Source organism: Armigeres subalbatus, chromosome 3, assembly GCF_024139115.2.
Source record: "Armigeres subalbatus isolate Guangzhou_Male chromosome 3, GZ_Asu_2, whole genome shotgun sequence".
Classification (NCBI taxonomy): domain Eukaryota; kingdom Metazoa; phylum Arthropoda; class Insecta; order Diptera; family Culicidae; genus Armigeres; species Armigeres subalbatus.
Window position 1 is genome coordinate 187,700,391 of NC_085141.1, and position 16,423 is coordinate 187,716,813.

Here is a 16,423-nt window from a genome sequence, read left to right on the forward strand (position 1 = left end):
TTGCTCTTTGTGTTTTTATTGCCAAGATTTTAACATCCGAATACGATGCTCCTGAGTTGCTTTCGAGAATTAGTTTATACGCACCTGTCCGGATTCAACGAAGTGTCCGACGAATTTGATTTCCAGATTTCAACATCCAGATTTCGCTTTCGTTTGCTGAGCCGTATGTAATGTTTTTAATGTTTGTTTAAGAATTTCATGTAGACAGCACAGTCCGATGAATAAATTACAAATACAAATAAATAAAATACAAATAAATAAATATCATACGAAACCGATTCCACCCTAGCAGCACAAGTCAGTCCGGTCGTTGGTCGTTGCAATTCAAATATAACTGAATTCAGTTCTATATAGGTTACTGAAATCTCTATACAACATGTGTGCTGCTCGAGCGGTCAGAGAAGCGTTCCTATTACCTTAGGAGTTCAGCAAGGATCAATTCTGGGCTCAATATTACGAAACCTTATGCACGACGGGGTTCTGATACACAACATGCACGACAAAGCAGAGCCTGAAACTGCTCGGGGTCATGATAGACAAACTGTTATTTGGCAGCCACGTCGACTATTCTTCGGTAGCTCTTGCGACATTATCCAGGATGATGTCCATCAGCTCCAAGGTGTGCGCCAGAAGACATAGGCTACTGCCAGGCATTGCCGTATCAATTCTTAAATACGGCGGCCCGTACTGGGCTCGTGCTCTGGGTGTAACCAGTTACCTACGTACCGCTTGATGTGTCTCAGAGTGATATCTGCCAACCGCACGTTATCACACGACACATCCTGCATGATAACGGGCATGATGCCAGTCATCCGGGAAGATGAGGAGTGCTTACAGCTACGTGGGACCAGAGGAGCCCGTGAACGCATCAGGGCAGCGTCTATTGCCAGATGACAGCGCGAGTGGGATAACTCCTCGAAAGGTAGGTGGACTAATACCTAATATATCGAGCTGGGTGGGGAGACCCTACGTGGGAGTTCACACTACTATCTGACACATCTCATATTCGACCATTGCTGCTTCGGACAGTAGCTCCACAGGTTTGGGCAGGCGCGAATATCCGACTGCTCAGGTGCATAGCACATACTGTTCGTATGTTCTCGTTTCGACGTCGAAAGAAAAGCAATGCTAGACGTATGCGGTCCGGATATCCTTATACAGAAGATGTGTCAAGCGGTAGAGAAGTGGAACACAGTTTCAACTGTAACCACTTAGATTACCTGCAGACGTCTTGCATGCGTTCAAAATAAGATAAAATTGAGCATAGATTGCTACGCGCACATAAACTGTAGCGCGCAAGTCTCACGAAGCTTTTGTATCTCACATTAACATTGGTGACATCTTAATGCGATCAGTTCATGCGCTGTTCGCCATGGCAAACAACGGTCACCAAAGTAACGCTAGCTATACATTGAATACTAGCATTGAAATGTCTGAGGGACTCACCAATGTTCTTGCGAGTTTCAAAACCTTCATGAATCTCATGTGCAATAAAATTTTGATTGCTCAATCTTATTCTGTTTTGTACACGTGCAAGATGTCTGTTCGTGGGAAGTTAATAAGTCGGCTCCGTCCTTTCAAGAATGCCATAAATATCAGGTCCCAAAGCACCATCTGTTTATTGATTTCAAGACGGCATACGATAGTAGATACTGTAGTGATAGCAATGAGGTTATTAGAAAATTGAGAAATTAAAGTTAAACAAAATTTAAAATTATTTAAATGTACTGACAAAAAAAGTACAAGGCAAGTAAAATGGAACAAATGATTTGATTTTTTGGCCGATGTGTTGAAGCACATCCAGCAGCAAGACCATCGACGGGCAAAAGCGGCCCATCCCAGAATTCACAGGAATGACGTTCCCGATGACATTCCGATGGTGGGTAAGCGGGTGGCACCGCCCTCTGCCAATATCGGAATGTCTCATCGGAGGTAGCAGCGACTAGGGCTGGTCACGACAGATACCACGTAGAACTATGGAAAATCATGAACGAGAACAGCTTTCCCGGGAACCTTACGAGACTGATCAGAGCAATGTTGGATAGTGTGTTTTGTGTGAAGATTTCGGTGGAGCACTCCAATGCGTTCGAATACCGTAGGGGATTCCGACAATGTGATGAACTTTCGTGCCTGTTGTTTAATATTGCGGTTTCATACTGAGAGCCTGGGAACGATTTTCAACATATTCAGTCAATTTATTTGTTTCGCGGGTGATATGTACATTGTCGGGCGAACTTTTGAAAAGGTGGCTGAACTGAACACCTGTCTGAAACGTGAGGCAACAAAAGTAGGACTGGTGGCCATCTGGGAAGCAATGTTACGATAGACAGGCTAAAGAAGAAACTGCGGTCAAAAAAGATTCACCAAATGTATTATGTACAGAAGGACATGACACTGGGACTATGCATGAGGAGGACTCGCAAGTATTTGATAGACGCGTGCTCCGTCCGGCAGGTACAAGAAAGCGTTAAGCCTAGCGAGCGTTGTGGGCTGACCAGGTACAGAACGACTTGACCTGGAGAGATGTGACCTCGAACCGTTTGTTGTGTTGTGGCGTCAAATTGTTTTTCAGTGATATCTGTTTAGAAGTGGGCTAAATAAATGAGTAGTTCGCGATTAGGGCAAGAGTTAAATGACTCAACGGTTAAGCAGGAAGCGGAATGGCTAAATGACAAGGGAAGTCATGTCATCTGAGTAGGTTAGATCCAGCGCCGGGGACTAGTTGAGTAGATCGTGGCATGCAAATGCATGGCTCCGGGTCGTCGGCGTACCATTAAACCGGAAGCTATCTCCACCCGAAATCTTTGGACCGACCTTGGCACTCGTCCGTTGGAATGAGAAAGTGCTTAGGACTTGAGCTGATATATGAATATGCTGACCAGGTGAAAAAGTAGTGCTGGTAACGTAACAGCCTTCCCGGTAATGAGGGAGCTTTCCATAGATCCGGGAGTAGAATAGATCCGCCACCGGGGACTGCGAGCACGTTGAGAGCTAAATGGTTTAAAAATATGTGGTTCTTTATGACATAAGGGAAAGATCTTAAGGCTCTTGACTTTGCACGGAAGAAATAAACTACCCAATAGTGAGTTCAATTCACCCAACCTCAAATATCCGCACGGGAAGCCAAAATTGAGTAAATGGGGTTGAAGTAGTTTGTCTTTACCCCCATGTTAAAAAAGTACCCAACGGAAAATTTATTTACCCAACTGGAGGTTTAATTTACTCAATTTTGAGTTCAGACAATAAACTCAAAAGTCAAAGTTGCCTTCCCGTATTGAACTGGTGTCGTTGGATTGTTTCGCTCTTTTGTTTTTGACAACAGAAGAAAGAGTGGATGAAAGAGAAGAGAAAAAATGACTCAAAAGTAAGTTAAAAAAAAGCTCAACGTTGGGTACTTTTTTTCTACCGTGTGGAGTGCTTGCTGACACAATCAAGGGAGCCTTTGCTCAAAAGTGTACGAACTATGGAGCCAAAACACTCAGAAGTTGAACAGAACATTGAAGAGAGAAAACGTAAAGCATACCACTTTGAGGGGAGTATGTTAAATACTGCATATTCCCCAGAAGTGATACTGAAAGGCAGTTATGAGGTTGAAGCCCAAGAAGGGTTAAGTGGGTAGGGCCAGTTACGGCTGGAGGATTCTTACACTAGAGATATGCATTTTCAAATTCATTTCCAGCCCTTCAGTCAGACGTATACAGGAGAGGTCAATCAATTAACTCTACAAGGAAGTTATCTTCATTCTCCAGAGTAGAAATATTGAATTCTGTTTTTTAATTTTCATTCAAAGGGAAAAATTGTATTTTTTTTTATTCCTGCTGGGTGCTTAATCAAAGTATTTAAACAATGTATGAATTGAAGGGGGTCCAAGTTGTTGTGTTGTGTTTTCTCTATAAGACAATTTTGAAGTAATTCAGACAACAGAAACGACAATTTCAAACAATGCGTTGCAACAAATCCATATCTATGGAAGCTCCCGCATGCTCTTATCTCTATCTGCTAATTTCGCAAGCACTTCCAAACTGGAACGAAACGTTGCCAACTTCACAACGAAAGGGCTTCATCAGGTGGATAACATCAAAAGTCAAAACAGTGGGTCATTCAATTTAATTATTTTAATTTATTATCGTCGTAATTAATATAATTTGATTGCAGCAATTTATTTACAAAGTAGAAATAGATTTGTTCGTTTTCCTTTCCATACATACGGGCTGATGTTTGTGCTGTATGCTTTCGCTCCGGCATGATGATCACTTAAATATGTGTACAGCTTGAGCTTCACAATCTATCAGAAGGTAGCGGGCTCGGACGAAATAAAAAAAGAAACTAACTCACAGTTGCCCTTTTATCTTTGTACAGTAGTAGCTCCTGCTGCATTTACTCTGATGTGCCTTAATAATGGATTTTCCCCTTACTGTTGGGTCTGTGTGCAACGAATACTCGTGGTTTATTCACATGTGGTTTAGCGCTTTTTTTTGCTCTGTTATTGCAGCTTTCTGCCTATTCACCGTGCATGAGGCCTGAAATGATTTTATTTCGCGCAAATGGTTCAACTTTTGCAAGGATTTTGTCGGGTCGGTCTTTTGCTCATTCGCGTAAAATAAATTCAAACACGTTTTTTTATGTTGCATATTTCTGTTGAGAATTTCATTAAGCGTTTGAGTGTTGGCGCGAGAGAAGAGTGGGTCGTCTTTTGTTTGTGGGATGACTGCTGATGGGTGGAACTGAACTATATCGAAAAGGTGAAACGGTTTGATGCGTTCTTCTCTCGCTCGAGGTGTTTGACGTCGTCGGCTGATTGGATGCTTTGGGAGTAATTAGCACTACTTCAGATCAATTAGTTTTGCCTTTTGCTAGCACTACGTATGTGTGTTTCTGTATCTTTGCGTTTTTATATATTTACTTTTTGTGTTGCTAAATATACTTTCATATTGTTTTAGGTTGCTCTTTGTATTTGCCTGCAATTTATGTGCACTCATTTTCCGCTTGTTTGGCGGCTTTTAATACGATAATTAATTTTATTTGCTTTGAGTTTTTTTACACAACGTTTCTTATATTAGAATTCATTTAAATATTTTCCTCTATGCTTAAATTATGTTCTTCATGCACGTTTTCTTTTATTGATTTTTTAAGACTTGATAAAAGTCCGGTGTTACTCTTTGCACTAATGACTATACATACGAACAAATTGTGCTTCACAAGTATGTGACGAATCATCAGGAATTAATGATTTCCGCTAGCAAGGTGTTCTTACAGTAATTAATTATCAAATGAAGTTTACCACGGAAAAATAAAGTATTTATATGCCCAAAGTGTTTCATTTCTCATGAATATAAAATGACAAACGCGAAAGAGAGCTTTCAGGTCGACAACTGTATAAGCGTTACAGTAAACATAAACGAAAATACAGCTTTTATTCTCCGAATGTTTATTAGTTTATTATAATAAGTCGAAAATTAGTTCGAAAATAAGTTGGTTTGAAAATTAAACCGTTAACGTCCGGGAGTCTACTCAATTTCCTACCAAAAAAGTTTGTTTTTGGAGCGATCATATAGCCTTTACCGTATACTTAGTATACGAGAAAGGCAAAAAGTTTCCGAAATGGTATAGAAAATCATTGGTCATGCTTTCTATTGTACACTAATTTGTGCGTTATGGGTCTTGCTCTTGATACTGGTTGATTTATTTTTCCATTATTGGATACGAACAGATCGCCTAACTCGCATAATTACATACAATGGCTACCCTAGAAGTAATGCTGGGAGGCAGTTCCTGGGGATAATGATGGGCGGAGCCCAAGGGAGTTAAGTCGGCATTACCTTCACTGGCCGAGTCCAACACTCCAGTACACTTCCGTGTGGTAGTTCGGCAGCTACTAAGCACGTGTGCTGGGTCGTACGTAAATGCATTCATCTTTGTAAAACAATACAAGGGCTACAGTAACTGTTCCTGGGTTCCAGTGCATTACCAATATTCTCCATATTGTTAAACAGATGATTGAGCCTAAAATTACTTTATTTCTTATTTTCGCATTATAGACGTATCCAAGTAAAAGAGAAGGATATAGGGTGGGTGTACCAATTGTCGCCATACATAAGAACAACTATTTTTCAAAAAATAAGTAAAAGGCATGTGGGCGGACTTTATATATCAAACGAAAGGTTTTACTTCCTGCTCCTTAGAACAGCTGTGAAAACCACAATAAAATTTGTTATTATCCTCAAAATTGATTAATCCATAATAGGAACGCATGCACCAGTTGTGGCACTATTCTTAATTTTGGTTCCTTATTTGGCAAATCCCATTGTTTTCTTATGGGACTGGCCAAATAGGGACCACTAGTGCGACAACTGGTGCAAAGAACGTCAAAAATTAAGCAAAATCATTTTTTACAATTATGCTTTGCTTGTTTTGGAGGAAATCAAAGGTGTTATCGTATCATATGAATATGCTTTATCGATATGCACTTGGTTTCCGGTGATTTGATTGGCCATTTGGCATATAAAGCACTAGTGCGACAACTGGTGTTATAGCCACAACTGGTACATCTAGCCTACACGATTTTAACTTAGACACATCTTACAGCACGGCATAGGAAGATAATTTTAAAATGCTTATAATAAATTCTAGACAAAATTTAATTAAAATCTGATTGATGTACGATATGGAAAAAGTTCAGAGCTATTTAATAGATATATTTTTGAAAAAAAAAAATATGTATAAACTTGCAAATATGACCGTGGTTCAGCCAAATTTTTGCGTAGCAGATCCTATTGATCACAAATCGTATCGAATATTTTTCTATCCTTTAACTGAAAATATCCAAAAACACATTTACAAATGAATTGATATACACCCGATTCTTTTTTTACACGGGGGATGCGTTCCGTGTAAAAAAAGTTTTCAGTTCAAAATTCGAAAATCCGTGTAAAAAAAGTTTTATGATTTCTCGACGAATCATGCAAAATGGAGCAACTTTGCAAAAATTTTGTATGGGATTTTTTTTACACAGCCGTGTAAAAAAAATCCGTGTAAAAACAGAATCGGGTGTAAATTCATTTCCGTTTCCATTCTACAAACAAAATATCACAAGTCAGTCAAAAAGGCGCTTCGGGGTCGTACACTAATTACGTAAGCACTTATGGGAGGAGGGGGGTCTGCCATTTTCTTACGCTCCATATAAAAAAAAATCATTGATATGCGAAAAATCTTACATGGGAGGAGGGGGGTTTAAAAACCCAGAAAAATTGTTTACGTAATTAGTTTCGCTGAAGCCCGACCATATGTACTTCAGAACTTCCGTATCGTACATCAATCATATTCTAATTACATTTTATTATAAACATTTTAAAATTATTTTCCTATACTGTGCTGTGGGATCTGTCGAAGTTAACCGCGCCGTGTGTCTTTTACTTATTTGTACTTGGATTCGTCTAATGCGCAGCAGTATGCATGCAGGATAATAAAAAACTGGGAAGAATTGAGCCCGAAATTTGTCTATCAGTATGTTAGTTATTTATGATGATACAAAATTGGTACAACATGTGTCGTTATTTGACAATGCGCTGTAAGTGCTAATCCGCTTATTTTAATATTTGCAGTGTATTTCAGTATCCGATAGATTGTCGCTTGCATCGCATTGCTAAATTTCGGCTGTGATTTCCCATGGTACAAAATTCATTTGATAATAACTGCCAAAGAAACACCGTGACTAGTTCATGGTTGTGTGCGAACTTCTTCTCGCAAGTTCTACTACGCATGTGCGCGGCCAGCTGCTGGCTGTGATGCTATTTTGTCCCGTTTTTATTTTGTGTTGGTATTTAATGTGTCTGTGATATTGATCCGCCCAGCAGAGCACACCAAGGACCCACGTTCACGTATACTTCCTTGGAAACGATAGGTTCTGGCTTCTATATATATGAACAGGAGAAAGAGGCGCCGGGTGGAGCGCCACTTTATATAGCAGCGCACATTCCTGAACGCCAAATAAATATGACGTGATTTTGCCAAAGTTTTAAAGTAAATCTAATTTACCAAAGCAGTGCGTTCCGTATTAAAATGTCTTACTTAAAAGTATTCGATTTGCTTCACTGTTGTATGGCTTTAGTAACAAGTTTAAGGAGATTTATATATGCATTAGCTTCAACTTGTGCTTCCTACTAGTACAGTCTCCTTTACATATTTTAAACTACATTAATCAACTACTCAGAGACGGCCAGTCGCGTCGGGCGTCGAATGGCTTCGGATTTGAGTGCGGCGTCGTCGGCGGTGGCAGATTTTATCACGACGCCTCCTTCGGTTTGGGCGATGGCGAAAATGGCCTATGAATGAGACTGGTCGTTGTGTTAGGAACAATTCGCACGATCCCACTGGCGTTCAATCCGTTCATGAGACTATGATGGTGCGCGCTGTGCTGCAACAAATCCGCGTTCAGTCGCGTCGGCGAGCTGACCCGTATTCTGAGTGGCGACATTTGGGCCATCAAGGGCGCTCCGCCGGCCCCACTATTTCCCCCTATCACCAGGCCACCGGTGGCACCGTTGTTGATGGAACTAGTGGTGGCACTACTGTTACTGTTGGGCGACTCACTCATCGACGTGGTCGTTGCCGTCGGTGCCGTCACGGAGAGCGATGGAGGTAAGTGAGGCTGCGGTCGAAGGACTGTCGGGGTAATTGGAAGATGCGTCAAGCCTATCGGTGGTGAGTGAGTATTGATTGGAGGTGAGTTGTCCCCGAGGCGGTAAGGCATGAATCTGTTGTTAAACGAGCCTGAAAGTGAAAACAGAAAGTTTTCTACTTAATTGCTATATACCGGTCAGTCGGAACATTGCCCCAAATAGTCTACATAGAAATATTTTGATCGATGCCTTTGACCCGTGACCCATTGAAAACACATACCAGGTAGGAATCCGCCCGCTAGGTGGTCTCCAAAGCGGAACGAATGGAGCGATGCAAAGCTGCGGAAGTCCTTTTCTCGGTCGTCGGTTAGTCGATCCTCGCTGGAACCGGGCAGCGAACTGGGACTGTGCTGCAGCGACATGCTTGGAACTGGTGAGTGCGTTCCGAGCGAAATGTCCGAATCGGAATCGGTGTCCGTGGGTGATAGCGGCGCGTCACCTCGCCGGGGCGTTAGTGAGGTTGCTCCGGACCCGGACAATGGAGGTTGATTATGTCTGCAAGAAATAGAAAACAGATAATGAAGATTAGATATAAATATCCATAGGAAAGCTACTGCATTCAATTGATTTTAGAGCTTCACGAAAACATCTTGAAATAGTTTTTCTGCATTCTACACAGGAAATAAACATATGAGCCATTCTGGAACTCAAGTACTTGTTCCTGAGGAAAGCGATTCGTTATTTCCATGGATGTAATTACTAGTTAAAAAAATTATAAGGCCAATACAAATAATAATATTTTGAGGGGGCAACAAAATAAAATTCGGATAATTTTGATGATTTTCAAAACATTCTTTAACAAATCCGAGGAGTTTTTTGATTTTTGTCATTTTTATATTTATTTTTTATTATTATCACACCTTTCGGAGACCAGTAGGACAAAAAGTTTATTAAATATTTGTAACGGCCTAACATAAATAGAATTTGGATAATATTTATATGTAGCCAATTATTACAAGCTTTATCACTTGCTTTTATCGATGATCGAAGTAATCTCGGCACGCGGTAGGTTGTGTTCTGTGTTTTTGCCAGCGTCGCTGATTTTTTCTTAAGCAGTGCAAAGCCATCAGAAATAAAAATTTTCTTTCGTAATAATGTTCGGCTCATACATGCTGGATTGTAAAATCCAATGGGATGTTCATGGCCCTTCAGAGGCCCAAACATTGGCGCGGATCACTACCTTGTAGTTGCAAAAAATAGGAAGCTACTTTCCAGCGTCACGAATTCACGAAACAGCAGAAAAATGCGTTTCAATATCCAAAGCTTGTCAGTTGAAGGAGTTGCTGAACAGTACCACCAGAAGCAGGACGAACGGATAGGAGATGCCACCGGATCTGGCGACTTCAACAGATTGGCGGAAAATATCCACGAAGCTGTGACTACAACAGTGTTAGGCACTGCGATGCCAATGGACGAGAAAAATGCTGCTAGGAGTCGAATGCTAGTGGCTCCCCTACAAACATAGGAAGCTGAAATAGGAATTATTTCGTTGGAAATAAGCTTCTTCAGCTAAAAAACTAGCTTGTTCAGCTTAAATTGTTTGTTGGGTCGTACCCGTTCCAACTGGTACAGTGTAGCAAGGGCAGAAGAGAAACGAATCCATCGCAGAAAAAAGACAACACAAAGAGAGTGTGATAGCTGAAGCGTAGGAGAACATGGATAGAAACGATATGCGGAGATTTTACGCAACTGTCAATGGCGCGCGGCATAGACTGCGCCAGTTTCCGCCATATGCAATGAACGAGAGGGGAATTTGCTGACAGACAAAACTATGGTGGAAGCCAGGTGGAAGTAGCACTTCGAAAAAAAAATTTAACAGTAAAAATGATGGTGTATAGCAGGATGAACATAGTCGGCGAAGGTTAAGCTGTGGACCCACAAACGCTGGACGAGGTAAAGAAGGCTCTAAACAAGCAGAAAAACATTAAGGTCACTCCTGACGGAATCCAAGTTTAAAAGTGCACAACTGTCATTTTTATTTTTCACGCATGCTGCGACGCAGCAAAGCTAAATCAACAAAAATGACAGTTGTGCACCGCCTCTGAATCGAGTGGTGTGCCCCCGAAAACGCGAGCACTTTTAAACTTGGATTCCGTCAGGAGTGACCTTAAAGCTGCCGGAAAGGACGAGATCCCGGTTGAACCTCTCAAACACGGAAGTGAGCAGCTGCAGCAATCGATCCATCACATTATCCAGAAAATATGGAAGGATGAAGATGCCTACCGACTGGTTGCATTGGAGTTGCTGCAACAAAATCGATCGGAATTGTGCTACTCAGTGTTGGTAAAATCTCAAATTCTCAAATCTAATCCATGGTTCAAATCAAGCGCGAGGCAAACCTCACCCGACTCATGGCCCAGAGAATCGTCCATGATTCGACTCGCGATTTGCATCATTGTGTGATTTTTGCGTGTTCTTCTTCGTTAAATTCATCGGAATAACTTTCTTTGCTTAAAACAATAAATAATAAATCCATAACCTAATTGTATTTGACCTTGAAATTTGAAATGGCTATCTGTTTGGTGGGGTATCCATATTCTCACATAAACTATTGACCCAGATTCGTTTCAAAATCCAACTTAAGCCTTTGCTTGGATGACCCTAGAATTTTTTTTACGGATTGAATATATCTGTCGAAACGTAAAGACATTCATCTACATTCGGAATCGAATTTACTCAACGACTTGATGCGATAACATGTGTCTACCGGCACCCACAGGAACAAATCAACCGAACCCAAATTCAATTATCATTTAATTCACTCCATTGTCCTCGCGTTTGCCCTGGAGGGCCCCGAGAAAAGGGGGAGCATTTACAAGAGATTTGTGTGCCGCACATCCCCCGGCAGCGTTGCCTATTTGGCTGCAACTCGGTAAACACAATCCTCCGGAGAGGGTTATTTTTCGATGAAGACCTGGACGAGAGGTGTCAAAAATGAGCAAACATAAGGGTGCCAATGTGGTGACATGAATCTAAATATCACCGGTGAATTTGTTTACTTGGCAGCTCTATTGCCGAACCAACGAGCAGAAGGGTTCAACGTCGCCGACGAAGGGCGAATCCTCCCTCGCGTCTTGCTTGCCGAATTGCTCTGCTCCCGGTCGTATTCATGTTTCCCTCCGAGACAATCCTCGACAAATTGTCACGATAATGAATGAGAGGGAATCGCTTAACCGTGTCATCCCGTCGTCGGTCGCAGTTGTAAGCAACTTCGTCGCCGGCGACGATGACGCGACAGTCTGGTTCTGGTTCCTGGCTCTGGTCCTCTGGTGGTGCGGAGAATCGTTTTCGCTTTAGGGTGACAGCTCGCGCCTCGTTTACGATGACCTGATTTGCATATTATATTAAATGTTGAAAATTATGTGGTTTTGTTGTTTTAAGGAATTACGAGTGTTGCTGCTGCGAAAGGAAAAGTAAGCAAGCAACTACATAAATGGATTACGCTTTTCGGTATGACGCGATAAATGTTTACTTATTTTAATGCGCCATTTGAAATTTCAGTGGCCAAATCGCAAACAAGTACGAGTAGAAGATTAAAACCGATCCACAATTCAAATGCCATATAATCAAATTTGTTATAATTGATAAATATTGATTTCTACCACTTTTGACAACAAGAATTTTAACTAAATTGAATGTATAACTATATGTAGCATTCTTTACAGTGTAAAGTTTACACACAAAAAAGCGTTCTCAAACTCGTAAACCATTCCAATCCATTCTCCTCAAGCGAGCATCCACGAAATACGTAACGCTTAGAGGGGGAGGGGATTGCCTGAAGTGTGACGATCCATAGAAAAATTTCAGATGCTTCATTCAAAAAGTGTGACATAGGAAGAAGGGGGGCAAATTGCAAATTTTGGCGTTACGTAATTAATGGATCTTCCCCAATTTATAACCTAAGTTATGGTATAATAATCATCAAACGTGAATCAAAAAGAAAACTAATAAAATGTTGAAATAACTGTCTAGACTGTCTTCTTGGGAAAAGGCCGTAGTCAAATCTACCGATAACAATTCATGGAAACTTCTACAGACTGTAGGAAAACCTTATGTAACAGACATTTGGGATCGTAACATATATTCTACCACTTTTATTTTTAATACATTACTTTCATATGATTAGAACAGTTCACGAAAGTTTAGTAAATGCACTTTGTGTCAGATGTTTTCCTACCCATCGTTGTGAGAATGCTTTTTTTCCCATTCATAGACGAAATAGGAAACATTCCTCCATTGGATTGTTGTTTCAAGCAGAAGGGAATTAAGTCAAAGGTAAATAAACAGAAAACGAAAGAAAATAATGTTGTGGTAAATTGTCATTCCTTGACGCACACATGGGGACTCGACACAAAGGCCCTAGACTTTGCCTTTCATATTTTCCAATGAATTTATCCTCCCTAATCGTCCTTTCTCCTAAATAGGACAGCGAGACATTGTCGAAACCTAGCGATGGTCGATTATATGTTTACACTTCCTTCTTTATTTCATGTGTCTCCGACCGTATCTCAATCCTGACGACGATGACCATGTGGTTCGTGTAATACGGCGCGGTGCGTCCCGGGCCGATTCTTGTCTCCTGACGCTCGAGCTTTGAGCAGCAGCAGCAGCCACCAACAATCCACTTCGTTCCACGTTAATCCCAAAAGTGCCGGGGTGTGTAAATATAGACACACTGTATTTTCATTTCCGGCGCCATCGGTGATGGATACTTGATGTGGCCTGTTTACGTGTGATCTTCATCATCACCGTCGCCGTTACCATCAGGGTCGTCGACTAATAGCGTCATCGTCGTCAGCGCTATGGGAGTTTTTGCTACATTCCATTCCGTCTGACTTATGTCGATGGGGTTCACGCATTGCGTCTTACATATTTTAGAAATTACTCTACTCATGTTTCACGCTTAAAAGAAAGTGTTTTTGTAGTAAAATCAGATTCTAAGAATTTTGTGTACTCTTTGGCATATATTGATAACACTACACTCCATATGACATATTTTTGCGTATATTTATGTAGTCTCAGACAGATAAAAAGATAAGATATGAAGTAGACCCTTAACTTGAGATATGACAAAATATATTATTTGCATGTTAAAAATTAGTCCAAAGATGTGCTTTTTGACCACATCTAAATATTTGAACCATTTTTTAGGAAATTGCGCCATCAAAAACAAATAAAGGAATCGAACCGTACATTTATATTCTTTCAATAGCAATTTTTAAAATGATGTAGGAAAATATGGATTTCTTTTTATCACTGAAATAGTGATGATCGTGTATGATTTGCTTCGCCCATAGGTTTGGGGTAATCCCTCCTAAAATAGCATTTCTCAACCAATTTTCGGTGCGATTATAGTTCTATAGCATAAGGGTGCCAATGAGCCTCACTTACTTTCCAGATGTGAAAATTGTGGTACTTTAGCTAATTATATTGATTTTTTCCCCTTGTTGGGTATTTTAATCACTGCGACCATTTGTTAAATCTATTGTGATACTAGTGAAAGAAACCCAGCTTTGCCCGGGTGTTGCAAATGTCACAATGAACTATTTGCAGCCCCGCACTCTAGATCAATTTCCGTGCGTTTGTTTTTTTTTTCCTCAGTTTTTTCCTGACCTAAAATTGTATTCAAATGATTTTTCTACATTTCCCCGTTGAATTCACCAACTTTTTATAATACAAACCTTGCGGATCCCAGAACGAATCGATTAAGGAGAAAATCTTGCAAATCGGTCAACCCGTTCGTGAGTTAAATCGTCAGGAAGGAAATCTCAACTCATTTTTATTATATAGAAGAAGATATGGCCATCCGCAGTAACATTTTGATTTTAAAATGGTTTTAAGGCACTCTTGTAGAGTAAATAATGGTTTTGAAGAGCGTTATAAAACTAAAATTGTTACTTGGAATATTTGATCTAGCTTTGTCAAGTTGACGCATCATTACTATTTAGAGCAATTGCATTACCTTAAGGTCACTCCTGACGGAATCAAAGTTTTAAAGTGCTCGCGTTTTCGGGGGCACACTACTCGATACGGAAGCAACGCACAACTGTCATTTTTATTATTTCACGCATGCTGCGACGTAGCAAAGCTAAATCAACAAAAATGACAGTTGTGCGCCGCCTCTGAATCGAGTGATGTGCCCCCGAAAACGCGAGCACTTTGGAGCTTGGACTCCGTCAGGAGTGACCTTAACTACCAGCGTTATCCCAATGCGGTATGTATTGTGGTTCTGATGAATCGTACTAGCATATTGAGACTTCTGGGGGTTCTAAAGCCTGTCCACGTTAAATTTCGGACACCCATCATCCCATGCGATTTTTTAAAATTTTCACAAACCACTGACGAGATCAATTTACACGACAGTTGAATCTCTCCGCTTTATGTTATTCTTTCAGCGGGTTTTCCTTCTTGTCCAAAGAGATAAAATGGCTACAAATCAGTTGGACATTGTCTCAGTGTCCGAAATTTAACGTGGACAGGCTTTATCAGCCCCTTGTTGAACAACTGTAATCTCTTTCCAAAAATTGCCGGACAATGGCATAACAGATGTTCCGAGGCTTCTACATGTATGCCGAACAACAACATACATCATCTTGAAGTTTTCCTTCAGCTTCAAGTAATATCGGCTCGGGCAATGGCCTGTTATAAGACCTGTGTATGTGTTAAGATCTTTTTGGAAAGATTTAAAATTTTGCGAGTGATAAATACGTTTGGTGTGATGAAACATTTTGACTGCCTCGCAAGGTGTTTTTCCAGCTATCTTCTATTTTAGAATCTTCCCAAGATATGAATTCCATTCGAAGAGAACACGCAGATACACCACAAAATGGTTCGGGACCTATGAATTGTCGAGATGAATTGAATATTTTACTATACAGGAAGACAATATATTTTAGATTGCGCGGCCGGTAATAAAGTTAATTAGTTCAGTGCGTGTTGGCTCTTGTTTCGGACGAAGGAACAATCGCGCGATTTGCCGAAATTTTGTGTTTTGCATTGCGCGGCCGGTATTAAATTTAATTAGTTCAGTGCGTGTTGGCTCTTGTTTCGGACGGCAGAACGATCGCGCGATTTGCCGAAATTTTGTGTTTTGCATTGCGCGGCCGGTAATAAAGTTAATTAGTTCAGTGCGTGTTGGCTCTTGTTTCGGACGGTAGAACGATCGCGCGATTTGCCGAAATTTTGTGTTTTGCATTGCGCGGCCGGTAATAAAGTTAATTAGTTCAGTGCGTGTTGGCTCTTGTTTCGGACAGCAGAACGATCGTGCGATTTGCCGAAATTTTGTGTTTTGCATTGCGCGGCCGGTAATAAAGTTAATTAGTTCAGTGCGTAATGGCTCTTGTTTCGGACGGCAGAACGATCGCGCGATTTGCCGAAATTTTGTGTTTTGTTTTGTTTTTCCTTAGGACGGTTCGTAAGTAAATTGATGAATATATTTTATTATTTTTACAGCATATACGGTTACTGACAAACGCTCTATATTGTCGAATAGAGTTCCCTATTATTCACCTTTCCCACTAACACAAATTTTCCTTCCCGAGACATCTATGAAGGTAGTATGGGTTCCCTGCATCTTCACTAGTAGATGTTGAACTAACATTCCTTCCCTTCCTTCCGTGATTGTAAGGACGTGGCCAGGTATACAACTGCTACTGTATAGGAAAAGGTACTAATCCCAAGTACCAATTTGCGACAATATACAGTAGATTGCTCAATTGAGCATTGTATAGCTACCCACGATTTGT

At 40.7% G+C, this 16,423-nt stretch overlaps 1 protein-coding gene across 1 annotated transcript in view; it reads right to left on the reverse strand.

Annotated features, from left to right (window-relative positions):
* Positions 1-4,100: 4,100 nt before the first annotated feature.
* LOC134225638 (homeobox protein SIX3) overlaps positions 4,101-16,423 on the reverse strand; it is a 187,213-nt gene continuing 174,890 nt past the window's right edge. Inside the window, exons 4-5 of the mRNA XM_062705891.1 lie at positions 8,899-9,173; positions 4,101-8,769 (exon numbers count right to left, since the gene is read on the reverse strand). Coding sequence (XP_062561875.1) covers positions 8,282-8,769; positions 8,899-9,173 — 763 coding nt within the window. The 3' untranslated portion in view covers positions 4,101-8,281. The remainder of the gene's footprint in view (positions 8,770-8,898; positions 9,174-16,423) is intronic.